This window comes from Theobroma umbraticum, unplaced genomic scaffold (assembly GCF_002168275.2).
Source record: "Theobroma umbraticum cultivar Fairchild unplaced genomic scaffold, ASM216827v3 scaffold_51.0, whole genome shotgun sequence".
In the NCBI taxonomy this organism is placed as follows: Eukaryota; Viridiplantae; Streptophyta; class Magnoliopsida; order Malvales; family Malvaceae; genus Theobroma; species Theobroma umbraticum.
Window position 1 is genome coordinate 6,340,857 of NW_018397260.1, and position 13,263 is coordinate 6,354,119.

Here is a 13,263-nt window from a genome sequence, read left to right on the forward strand (position 1 = left end):
TATATATCAATCGTCTTATTTCTTTAGCTTGGTATACGTCATTAGGCCGCGTCCAAATGCACCATAATAGTATAGCCTATAAGCTGTAGTTACTAAAAGCTTTAGAAGAGCTGGGAGGCAGGTTGAATCCATTATCTGTAGCCCTGTTTATGGCCCAAGTCTCTATGCATAGTAGTAACTTCCAAGCCTGTTAGGCTTTTGAGCATTAAAACCCAATAACGCAGAAGGTTCGTTTCCCATTGATCAGGCCCTGCTAATTGAGATCCACAGTGAGCCTGTTGCTTTTACCATTATTAACTGAAGCCCAGAAAGTGCAATTAATTCCAAATTTCCCACCTGCATTTTTGATCTACTTTTCCTCGAAACAAAATTTTGCTTTTACGCTGGTTCGTCGCTCCGTTAGAAGCTAAACTGTTTTATTTCCTTTTTTATTTTTATTTCCCCCATTCTTCAGGTTAAAAAAAAAAAGGCCAAAGGACAAAAAAACAAACAAAGGTTTTTCTTTTACCTCAATTTCTTCTGTTCGTTGTTTTTTTTTTTTTACTTCCACGAGTTCTTTTGTTAGGTTTTTCCATGAAACCCTAGAAAGCTTAGTCCTGGGGTTTTTATTATTCTTGTTGAAATTAGGGTTTTTTGAGGTTAATTGTTTTCGATTAGAGTTACTGTGGTTTTATTCCAATTGGGAATTTTCGGGTTTCTGCTGTGTTTAGGGTTTCTAGGGTTTTTAACTGTTTATTCCCAGTGGTACAACATTTCTAGGGTTTTAGGGTTAAGGCTTCTACTGTTCTTACAGCAATTAGGGTATTTTTGGGTAAATTACTGTAATTGGTGTTTCTTTTGGTGCAATTAGGAATTTTTTGTTTTTATTTTGGTTGATTTCAGTAGTCAGGGTTTTGGGGGGCTAGGGTTTTAGCAGAGCATGGACTCTGATCAAGGCAAACTCTTCGTGGGAGGCATATCTCGGGAGACAACTGAAGCTATTCTCAAGGATCATTTCAGCAGATATGGCAACGTTATGAGCTCAGTTGTAGCTAAAGACAGGAATACGAAAACCCCTCGGGGTTTTGGCTTTGTGTTGTTCTCTGAACCTTCTTCGGCTGATAAAGCCCTTCAAGACACCCATGTTATTCTTGGGAGAACGGTCAGTTCCAAGCTCTCTTTCCTCACTCAAGTCACTTTCATTTATTTACTCTGTTTGCTTGCCGTAAAAAGTGAGAAATTGTTTAGGGAAGGATAGCATGCCATTATTTTGGGTTGTTTAATGTATTATTATTAATTGGTTTTCTAGGTAGAAGTTAAAAAAGCGATACCCCGAGGTGAACAACACCAAAACCAACAGCAACAGCAGCAACTACACCACAATCCAAATCAACAACGGTGTAGTGGGTTAAGTAGGAATGGTAGTGATGCTGCTGACAGCAATAATCAGTTTAGGACTAAAAAAATTTTCGTAGGTGGTTTGTCTGCTAGTCTAACTGAGGAAGAGTTCAAGAATTACTTTGAAAGATTTGGTAGAATAACAGATGTGGTAGTGATGCATGACAGCTCGACTAACCGACCTAGGGGATTTGGGTTTGTTACTTTTGAATCGGAGGAGTCCGTGGAAAATGTAATGCAGAAGAGTTTTCATGAGCTGAATAATAGGCTTGTGGAGGTCAAGCGTGCAGTCCCAAAAGAGGGAAATAACGGCAGTAACAGTAATCATAACATGAAGGCTGGCGTTGTAAGGGGGTCTCTTTATAATGGTTTTCAGCCTGTTGAGTACCCTTCCAATAGTCCTGGATATGGAATCTTTCCTGGTTATGCTCCTCTTCCTGGGTATGATGCTGTTGGGGGATATGTTTATGGAACAGGTGTTTATGGTAGTGGGTACCCTACAGTAGTTTATGGTAGGTTTGGTTATGGTGTCACTCCAGCTACTCCTAGGAGCCCGCTGTATGCCCCTGTAATGCTTGGAGCAAGAGTTTGCCCTCTGCCTTATGGCGGTGCATCCATCTATCCTGCTTATATGAATGGTGGGGTTGGTCTGATGGGTACAGTATCTGGTGTGTACAATGGGATTATTGGAACTTCAGTGGATGGGAAACAGAATCAGGTTCCTGGTGGCTTTGGAGATCTGCCTGCTAATGCCATGCCCCCTCAGATTGAAGGGGTAAACTTGGATAGTGGTTCTCCGGGTTTAAAAGAGCGTAGTGGTGGTGCTTCTAGTGAACAGGATCAGAATGGTCTTGATGGACAACTTAAGCCTTTACCTGTAGCTGCTTCTAGATGATTTTTACTTAGCTCTTTTTGGGTTTCAAAGGGTTAGTAAATTCTTTAACTGATTGGCTTAGGCAGTTTAACCATCACTGTTCAGTGTCCTTTTTAGATGTAATCTTCTGGGTCATAAATATGCTGCATTAATGTCTCTTCTTAAGTATTATGATTTCTCAGTACAGAATTCAGCACTCTGTAATATAACTGCATTTGGATTCTTCTCTTGTGCATTTCACCTCTCTGTTAGGCCTTGTTAATAATGAAGCAATACAGAAGCATGTTGGGATGCAAGCAATTGCTTTCTTGGTCCCTTTTGGGCATTGATGTTATTATTATCTCATTGGTTTCATCAATTTCCCGATTGTTCCCCCACTTCCAACTTAACCTTAACATATCCATTGGTACCGTTGCTCATATGGCTTTATTAATTTATTCATTCTTCTCTTAAACGACTAAAACATGCTTGCATGCACTCACACAGACCCACTTGTATTGAGATGTAGCTGAAAGGTGAGCAACAATCAATTGCTTTCAGATTATTTTGGATTTCTATTCTTGAGAGCATTTGTGATCGAAATACTCCTAACAAGAAGAGGACAAATCTTTTTCTTCTTTAAAGTTAACCAAGAATTCCATTGCTCAAGACGATTATTAGTCTGATCGTGGAACTGATCTATATTTTTGTCTTCTTGTGAGATGAATTGCCTCTGGAAGGTTAGGTGAAGGCTTTTACCCTTTGATGGTGAGAGGCTGGTTTAAGATTGTTCTTCCAAAGATGTGTTGGTGTTCCAGCATATTGTTGGTTATTTTCTTCTTCAGAGTTCTTTGGCGTGCCATTTACATAATGCACACACTGCATTTTTGGATTTTACCATCATGATGTTGAGTTTTGTTTTTGAGGGGAATAAATATCCTTCCTCCTTTGATAAGAAGAATTGGTATTCTCATCCGTGGCTATTTTTGTCAAACATGAAAATCCTTTTAGAATTTATAAAATCGCAATCTCATCTCTCATTCCTGCTGTTGCCTTGTTTGTTAGTACCGCATACCAGCAATTTCTAGAACTATAAAGTTACCTTTTAAGCCACTATCAGCCATATCTTGGTTTCGCAGTGGCCAAAAATAAGTTACCCTATAACTATACAATCTTTTTCTTTTTTATTAAATCCAATCATTTCATCAAATTTCGATTTTGTAGCTTAATAGATGATCAAAATCGTTACTGGGGGACCGTATGATTTCGAATGGACCAATCATACAGACGGACCACGTTCAACAATTTCTGTTCAAATGATCAAATCCATAGAAAAGTAGGAAAGAAAACTAGAAAAAAGGAAATTGCGTATCCTTATTCAGGTCCGCGAGAATAGTGTGTAAGAGAATATCAACGCTATTTTTCCCTCGAATTTATTATTTTCATTAATAATTTGTTCAAATTGCAATTTGCGGGGTGCAAGCAAGCCAGGAGGTGAGCGTGACCTGAGCCTCACAAAAAACTCACAAAACGTAAGAAGAGAAACATGCTTCTACTAAGCTCTCCAAGCGGAGCTTTGTCCGCTAGAAAATGTTCCCTCAAATTTAGGGCTCCAATTCAACCTCTCTGTTCTAATTCCGCTTCTAGTCGAAGACCCAAACTCATTCCGACCAGAAATTCTCCCAAACGCCTTCACCTCACTCTCGCCAAGGCTGAGGGAGGCCGAGACTCTGCCTCCGCTCCCAAACAATCTCCCCCTCCGCCGCCTTCTTTCAACAATAACGACACCGTTTTTGTGGGTCAAGAAGATGTCCCTTTGGAAGGCGTTATCCAGTTTGAAAAACCCAGCTCCTCTTCTCGTCTTATCAAATGGGGGTAATTTCTTTTTTCTTTTTTACGTTTTACTTTTTCATCTTTTTCTTTATTTTCTTGTTCTTTTAACTGGTTCAATTGTTATGCAACAGTCGAGTGGCTTTGCTAGCTGGTGGCGATGTATTAGTTTTGCTTTTATTTTCTGCAATTGGAAGATACAATCATGGCCTCCCTATATTTGCAATGGATACTCTACGTACAGCTGACCCTTTTATGGCTGGTACTTTCTTTTTCTGTAATTTGAGAAAATGATTTCTTAATTTAACTTTAAAAAAAGGGGTAAAAGGGTATGTGGATTGACAGGATGGTTTTTGAGTGCATACTTCCTTGGTGGCTATGGTGAGGATGGTCGAGGAGCCAATGGTCTATCCCAAGCCGTTATTGCTGCTGCCAAATCTTGGGCTTTGGGAATTCCTGTGAGTTTCCAATTTTCTTCCTTTTTCCAAATTTAAACTATTCTTATGAGTATATGACCATAAATTCATAACAATTAGAATGATTGTTGGGTTTATTTTCAAGTTAAACTTGGGAGAGGGGGATTTGAACTTGGTAACTCTACTCTAGGGGCTAGGTGCGGCTACATAATTAACTTAAATGATTCTTTTGTTAAGAGGTTAATATTGTGCTCTTGCTTGCCTCATGATATTGCTTAGAAACCTTAGAATCAACATGTTCGTTGTGTTGTTTTCCACTTGATGTTCTAGTGCTCCTCGTATAACATTTTGTCTTAAACGGGCTTGCTCATCTTAGCCCACCATCAAACTGTCCTAACGTAACTTTTGTTTGTCATCTCCATTCAAAGTTAAGTTGTATATTTCATTATAGACATGTGAGACTTGGTCAATGCATTCTCAGATTATGCTATACTTAGTTACCTTTAAGTTACATTTTCACCCCCAGTTCTTTTTCATTTCTAGTTGCATTGGTCATACCTAGGTGACAACATGTCTAGGTAAATTATATTCTGTTCTGTTTTCTATTTTGACAGTTGGGGCTGATTATACGAGCTGCAACATCAGGACATATTCCACCATATCCCTTTGTCTTAGTAACAATGGGAAGCACTTCTGTGTTGCTTATTGGGTGGAGAACACTACTGATAAGCATTTTCCCCGATGAAACAAAGAAGAAGAATGATGTATACAGACGTGGCAGTCCGTTTGAACTATTTGAGGTATGAGAACATTTCGTGATTCACCATGTTCATAAAATAATTTTAAGCTTTTCATCTTATGTACGCAAGTTCATTTTAATACATTTTGTTATCTACTGTGATTTTCAAATTGAGAAATCATCTTGAAATTAGCAATGATCTCCTATATTATGGGAGGTGCTTCATTCTAGAGGTTCTGCATATTTATGAATTGGAACCCTTCAATATTCTTTGGTTCATTGGTGGTTTTGGGAAAATTTTGAACCAAGGCAAGGTATTTGTTCTTTTTTTTTATGCTAAAAAAGGAAGAACTTAATAATCAAAGCCATACTACAAAACATCACCTTTTTGCTGTTTCTTTTTCATTATGAGCTGAAAGAAGAAATGTTTTCAAATCCCTTTGTCTAATGTCAAGGATATACTCCTCTAGTATGATCTTAAGTGCAATTTCTCAACAAATTAATGTTACCACCTGTGGCTTGGTTGAATTGGTATTACTCTTCTGCTCATACAATGAAAAACATGTTGTTAATAGAGAATTGATAACTTCTGTTGCAGTTGCTTACATCATTGATACGAAGATGGTAACATTGACAACGCAACATCTGCCATGAGGTTGCTTCCTGGAGACATCAATTTTCGCAAATTTTATGTATACCTTGTACAAATCTGCTATAGTTATAACAGATTAGCGAAATCTCTTATTAGTTTTTGATCTCCAAACTTCTAGGTTGTAGCATGGTGATACATTCCTCTGAATATTTTATTTGTGGTAATTAGCATTAAATGTGTAATGATTGTTTCTCTTAAGGAGGGTGTGCTAGCTCTTTCTGTAACTGCTACCATGCACTTTCATTTTTATTTCTGTGAATCATTTCCGAATTTTTAAGATGAATGTAGCAGGATGACTATCTTTCCAACCCCCCAGTTAGCAAATAATTAGAAATAACCAAATGGAATAATAATATTATTGTTGTTTAACATGACAGAGGAACAGATAATATATTGTTAATTGAGAGAGAGAGAGCCATGTGAACCGCTAAGCGCAAAAGCTTAAGGTCATTGGTGTAGTTGTTTTGGTTGTACAATGTAGCTGCAGTTGGCCCAGTTGCATATCGTGATATGCATAGGTATGTTCCTCTATGCATAGATATGAAAGTTCTAACCTTACTGTTTTGTTCCTCTACTTCTCCGACAGAAGATTCTGATTGGCCCCAGTTGCACATCGTGATTGCCTTCAGGGACCAATCACAGAAAACTAAAGCAGATTTCATAGCCTAGTTAAAATCGAATTGGATCACCGTCAATTCCTCCCTATGGTAAAACGGTTTGGTAACGCTGAAGCTGGTAAGAGTTGTCTGGAAAGTTTGTCTGATTGCTGTATTAGGAGTGCATGATGTTAGAGTATAAGTACTTAAATCTGCTTATCGGCCTAACTCGATTGCATGTATCTCTAGATGCATGAAGAGGATTGTATATCTTGTTGATTAACTCCTCATCGATAGCCTGTTCTCCAAGGTTCAATTGTTTCAAGTAAACTGTGGGGGTTTAGCAATGCCACTTGGCTCTCTGTTCTAATTGTTTCTTATTGCCATGATGGTTAAAAAGTTGGAGCCCCGAAGGCTGTTGTTGCAGGGCTGTATCTATAGTGTAATGTTCTTTACTGGCTTTGTGCAACATTGGAAGAACTATGGTGTATTGGGGCATATAATCTCTTAGAATACCCATAAGTCGGGTCCTTTCCACGCGGATTGGGATAATTGAGATTCTAATTGATTTCAAGAGGCAGATGGTCGTTCGTTAATTGAAACGTGACATCAATGCCAAAGCCACTTAATTGGACTTGGAAGTAGGATCTCTATGAAGCTTTTGTTGAACAAACAAAACTTTATTTGCTAATTGATCCCGTTGGATTCTGTTTCTTTTAGGAGCTAAAGCTTGTACCACTGCCTTGGATTACCGTGCAAGATCATGTTTAAACGCTGAAAAAGGGGGAAAAGAAAACCTCTTTTGCTTCAAACCGATCCTGTTGAATTTCAAAGGTTCAGATCCTTTTACAAGAAAGAGGGGATTTAAGATTAAGAAAGGGTTTTGAACTCTCGCTAAATGTAACCCACTATTTCTAATTACATCCAGACAAAATAATTTAATAACTTGAATGATGATATAACTGTATACTGGGTAAAGTTTAGTTGTAGTTGCTCTTTCACGTTGAGCACAGAGACGAACGCTTACAAAAGAGAAGTGACTATAACACAGTAAATAGAATCTGTACTTGGTAAGATCTGGACCCATTCCTCCTCCTGCTGCGGGGAGACATGTCGCATACGCAATATATCTAATATTGACTATGAAAATCTTTATTTAGTAAAAGTTTGACCATTCGGCTTTCAGAAGAAACTAGTGTTTTTTCTCGCAAGGTAATACTATTAATGCTAACAAAATAAAAGATATTTTTATGCGAAGTATTGGCCAGGCGGAGGATTGGACAAGCCTTTGTAGGTAGGCATAGCGATGGGGATTGGGGGTTGGGTCGGCTCAATTAATCGGCTAAGGCAGTAGATGTTGTGAAATTCTTTGGTAACAGCCCCCTACGGCCATAGCCGTCACGACAGACCATCTTGTTGGTTGATTCTGCTTCACGAGGTGTCCCATCATCCTTACAATACCAAAACCGCTTGTTTTTCGTTGATATATATAATATATGTATGTATGTATGTTCTCTCTAGGCAAAAGATGGCCCAGGCCGCTTTGGGTCTCAGTTTCAGTTCTTGATGGATCCTTACCCATCGACTTATCACATCATGGTTCGGTGTTGTGACTTATGACTTATGACCCTGCACTTGCCATGCCGAATTGTCGTCCAATAACACTATTTTTGACCATTACTTTTTTTTGGGTTTTAAACCAAAATTAACTTAGAAAAACACTACACTATTGTTGACATCTTGAAAAAAATAAGAAAATATGTTTTTTTACAGATTGCATTTATGTGGCAGTGGTGAGACTCTTATCTTGAAAAATTAATTTTCCAAATTCTACTTGAAAGTGATTACTTTGCTTGTAAACTATAATAAAAGAAGTATTTCTCTTTTGACCAAAGTATTTTTATGTAAACAGAAGGGATTGTGGGTATTGGAGAATAATCCAAGATAAACTTTGTTAGGTCATCTCCAAGGAAACAACAAAAGGGCTCAGCTGTTTACCTGGATAATTAGTTGGGGGAGAAGGAAGAAAAGAAACAGTGGGTAACTGTTTACCAAAGGACAAAAGAGTGAGCTCTTAGCTTTAATTGCTTATTAACCATCACGTGAAGGAGTTTTCAAATATGAAATGGGCAGGACGCTTTCCTTTTCTTCACATTCCTTGCGAGTCGAAAACATGTTTGCTCTTAAAAACCAACATTACCAAAAAAAAGAAACATCCTTCATAGTTTTCAGCCATTAACAAGCGAGGAGTAAAAGCAAAATGGATAGCATTTTTAAAGCCATGTAGTATTCAGAAAACATTAAAGGCACATGTGGTATCTTTGGGGTTGGGGATGCTGTGACATGGGCCTGAAATTACTGCTGAAAAGGAAACCCCACAGACTTCACTCGTTTTTTTTTTTTTGGCTGTGAATTCTTCCAACCACTAGTCTCTATAAAGCTATTTTCACTCTTTTGGGAATTAATAGGAGTATAGAGGGGAGTCTTAGTATGTGCCTAGTTTAATTGGTTTTGCTCCGTGTATTTTAAATGATATGATCCTTTTCTTTTGTTGCTTAGGTTAGCTAGGTTGACAAAAGAAGAAGCTAGCGGTACCGTTGTAGTGTATCAAAGCCAAGCTGTCTCTGCACTGCTATCCCTTAATTGAAAGGAAGAAGCAAAGCCCTCTTGAGGAAACGAGAGCGAGACAGGGAGAGAATCTAAGCTGATTTTGACATGACACATGGGCTTAGATTTTGATATGTCATCACTGTTTAAAAGAGCACAACAGTAGTGACAAATAGGAAAAGGGAAGAGGTAGGGGGGGCGGAGGGCTTAAACACGACTTTAAAAAGTCTGGCCATGCAAGGGACGCTTAATTAAGCCCAGGTGAGTAATAAAGCATGAAAGATATACGTGTGTGAGAGAGAAAGCAAAGAAGAAAGGGGCAATTCAACTGCTAGATAAACAGTGAATTACAGAGTCACAGCTGTTGTTGTCCTTGTGAAATGGGGTAAGCCATCCCGCCCCCCTCCCCAGTGATCTCACAATCCACTTTCTTTTCCTCTGTTGGCCCCGCTTGTTGGCTAAGTGGCTCTTGCTCTGAATCTTTCTTTAGATTTTGTTTCCATTTTGTGGTTCCTCACGTGATTCTCATTACTCCTCCCCACATTTAATTCCCAAAACCTCCGCTACACCTCAGGGTTTCAGGTCAAGTTCAAATATCAAACCCTGCATCGCATTACATTGCGTAACCTTTCGATTTGCTGTCCATTTCAGGGAAACCAGGAATAAATACTATAATTCTCAAATCACCCGCTGTTGGGATTTTGGTTTGACTTGAAATGGGTTTTGCCGGACAAAGATTTCAGCCTAAATGTACCCAACCACCAAGCCAAAGCTGGAAGCAGCCTGTATCCCATATGTTTTTTTATAGACTGCTCTTCCTCAAATGTCTGTTACACATAAATATTATGATTTTTCAATAATAAACATAATATTATAATAAAATCTTTAATGTAAAATATATTTTACACATAATTACTTATATCAATTAATAATTGTACTAAATTAAAGTCTATTTAATTCATGTGTTATGTACAATATGTTCCAATAAGAGAAGCATTTAATCTATGTTTGAAAAGTTTTTTTTTTCTCTTAGGCATATGAATTCATTGTATATATGTAATTAATCATAACAGCGAGTGTGAAAAAGATTTTTTATCAAACAATTTTATATTTAAATAAACAATTTAAATTAATCTAATTTACATGCTTAAGTTATATTAATAATTATCGAGATGATCAAGTTTGTGGATATGATAGTCCATCTTTATTCAAATAAATATTTAATGAATGCATTTCATGCAAAATATTAAAATTTAATAAATTTAAATTTTATAACGTGTAATCTATATATAAAAATAAATGAATTATACATTAAAATTTAACAAGGAAATGATGAGATTTACAAATAAATTTAACAGTCATTATAACTAAATGTAACCAAAATAGAATAATAAAAAACATAGATTGTTCTGTTAACCAATTGTTACTCAATTGTCAAAGTTAATTGTAATGTTATAGTTGTGGCTTATAAATCATGGTGTTGCAAGTTCATGACGGCCAATAAAATAAAAGTTCTAGCTTTTAATATAGTTAACTTTCACTTTTATTAAAGAATAAGTCACTTTAATAAAGAATTCATTATAAGAAAATAGATAGATACAAATTACTAATATTTAATTTAATAAAAAGGTTATCAATTAAGAAAAAAGGTTTACTTTAATAAGGATTTTAATGTTCAATTAAAGAAAATTTACTTCAACGAAAACTTCAATTAATGTTAATAAAGAAACAAATATAATTTAATAAATTATCAAGAATATATATGTTATTTACTATTTAGATTTTTAAAATTTATATGTATATAATTGATTGTTTTTAGAAAAATATTTGGCCGTAGAATTTGCTAAAGGCTGTTTTCTGCATGGAAAATACTTGATTCTTTTTGACAATGATCTGATTGAGTCTGGAATGATGTTTGATGAGATTAGAACCGCATGATTTGGTTATGATTACCACTGGCTTATTAAGTACTATTTAAGTAATTTTCTTCTTTTTTTTTTTTTTTCAAGTCTTTAATACTCCAAAGCCAAAATGGATATAATTGTTCCTTGGTTTGAAATTCAGAAACGGCAACCTTGGGATGGAGTCCCATGTCGCTGAGCTCATTAAAAATGGACTGACTCCCACTGAGGAGGAAAGCGTTTTCTAATGCAACTGTTTTCTACTGTTTTTGTCTTTTGGAACAGTGGTGTCTGTTCTTTTATTTTGCCTAGTTTGCTTTCTCTCCTTGTGCTTGTAAGGTCCACATCTCTGACTAAATATAAGCCTACATATTCAACAATCGGACAAAAAATGTTCCCTCCCATCCTCTGCTTTTTGGTGACTCCTCCTCATTTCCATTTGTATTCTGACAGTATCTCAGCATCCACTGAAATTAAGCCTATGATAATGGAAGATTAACATGTGTTTATACTGTACAATAATAGAATTCATGTGTAACTGGGTCCCCAGAGACGCTTATCAGTAATCTTTCATTTCTACACTTTATGTTAATTTTTCATTACCCTTTGATTATCAAAACATTGTTGATGGGAGTGAATAACTGTAAGATTGTAAATAGCTTTTGACTTTTTCCATTTTCCATAAACCAATTCTTGAACAAGGTCATTAGCTTCAGGGGAAGGATCCTGATCCATGAACCAGTGTTAAAAACTCATCTTTAACTAGCAGCTTGAGATTAAATCAGGTAGACAATTAATGGTGGAGGACAGGAAACTTAAAACTGGACAATCTCTTTCCATGCACAGTAATCTTATTGGTGTTAAGCAGCTGTTATTATGCAGGGAATTAGGAAACTTGTCTTATGTTTATTAGTATTGCTTTTTTCTTTTTCCTTTGCTCTTGTTTTTTGCTTTTTCCTCTTTTCTGTGTACTGATATTATTCATATCGATATCATAGTAATGTTGCTGGCTATTGATCCACTTCCATTCTACTATCTTAAGTCTTGAAGCGAAGGGAAGGTAAATTAGTAAGCCATAAAGAATGGTGAGGTGGAGACTGGGTAGCTATCCAATGGTGACAAATGAGTAAAATAGAAGAAACAGCACCTACCAACCCTACCACATTTGCTTCTTACTGAAAAGGTTGGTGAAAATGAAAGAAATGATAGTGAATTTAGAGACAGGCAGGCAGGGAGCTCTTTGCCAAGTCCATGCACTAATTCATGATTTTTTTTTTTTAAAAAAAGCACAGTGCTTTTTCTCCCTGCTCTGGCGTTGATGGATTCACTCATGATTACTATATAATCAAAAGAATCCCCTTCCCACCTCTGTGCACACACTCTCTCCATGGTACTTCCCTTTCCCTCCCAAACTCAGTCTTCCTTTGAAGGTTCAAACCAAATCATTTACATTTGAAAATCTGTCTCCATGATTACCTTCATGCACATCTCCATGCAAGACCCCTCCACATATAAAAAAGAACCCCAGCGTATGACAAAGCCCAGGAAAAAATAAATGAAAGAAATAAAATGTTACTTTGCTCCCCTTTTGCAAACCCCCTGCCACTTGCAAGAAAAAACAAAAGGAAAGGGGTAAAGGAAAAGTTGACCAACAAAAGTTTTAGTAAGAATTAATGAAGATAAAAATAAGAGTTAGTGAGTATCCCATTAATTAAAATACAGAAACATTATCAGTACCCCCCAAAAAGAAAAACTTGCAAGAAACAATATGCCACTAGCAATCTGCTTCCATTGGTAGCAACCCTGTCTTTAATCATGTTGCCTGTGCTCCTGAAGTCATAAGCCACCAGAAAGAACACTAAAGTTACGGATAATATAGTTTAATTTTGCGTAATGCAGATGATAACTATGACATTATTTGGAATTTTAAGCAGCACTAATTAAATTTATTGTGAGTTCGACCCAATTAAAGTTGTCTGTAGTATACTACTGGTATAGTTCATTAGCTTTTGCACATTCAGGCAGTGGCACCAATGGGGAAAAAAGCTCCTTTTTTTTTTCCAGGAAAAATGTAAAGAAAAAAATAACTAGCATCTCTACACGGAAATGCATGTATCAGTGTACAGAGAAGACATATTTAAATGGAAAAAGATTTCAGTTTGATAAAAAATAAAATAGGTTTTTTAAAACGAAAAAAGCTTTGATGTTTTTGGGGCCCTTTGCTCATCATTCCTGGAATATTTCAAGTTCATTACAGACCCGCTCCCCACTTTTTGTCTGGAAGCAGGTGTT

The 13,263-nt window shown here is 36.6% G+C and overlaps 2 protein-coding genes across 2 annotated transcripts; both read left to right on the forward strand.

Annotated features, from left to right (window-relative positions):
• Window positions 1-343: 343 nt before the first annotated feature.
• RBP1 (RNA-binding protein 1) lies at window positions 344-2,591 on the forward strand. The gene is made up of 2 exons (XM_021429272.1): window positions 344-1,141; window positions 1,289-2,591. The coding sequence occupies exons 1-2, from the start codon at window positions 920-922 to the stop codon at window positions 2,270-2,272; spliced, it is 1,206 nt and encodes a 401-aa protein (XP_021284947.1). The 5' UTR covers window positions 344-919; the 3' UTR covers window positions 2,273-2,591.
• A 996-nt stretch (window positions 2,592-3,587) lies between these two features.
• On the forward strand, window positions 3,588-6,091 carry LOC110417079 (uncharacterized). The gene is made up of 5 exons (XM_021429273.2): window positions 3,588-4,105; window positions 4,195-4,322; window positions 4,406-4,518; window positions 5,091-5,276; window positions 5,814-6,091. The coding sequence occupies exons 1-5, from the start codon at window positions 3,777-3,779 to the stop codon at window positions 5,841-5,843; spliced, it is 786 nt and encodes a 261-aa protein (XP_021284948.1). The 5' UTR covers window positions 3,588-3,776; the 3' UTR covers window positions 5,844-6,091.
• The last annotated feature ends 7,172 nt before the right edge of the window (window positions 6,092-13,263 follow it).

Coding starts and splice junctions, on each gene's coding strand:
- RBP1 (XM_021429272.1), top strand. CDS start 920: ATGGACTCTGATCAAGGCAAACTCTTCGTGGGAGGCATATCTCGGGAG. Junction 1,142..1,288: donor ATGTTATTCTTGGGAGAACG/GTCAGTTCCAAG, acceptor TTGGTTTTCTAG/GTAGAAGTTAAAAAAGCGAT.
- LOC110417079 (XM_021429273.2), top strand. CDS start 3,777: ATGCTTCTACTAAGCTCTCCAAGCGGAGCTTTGTCCGCTAGAAAATGT. Junction 4,106..4,194: donor TCTCGTCTTATCAAATGGGG/GTAATTTCTTTT, acceptor GTTATGCAACAG/TCGAGTGGCTTTGCTAGCTG. Junction 4,519..5,090: donor CTTGGGCTTTGGGAATTCCT/GTGAGTTTCCAA, acceptor CTATTTTGACAG/TTGGGGCTGATTATACGAGC.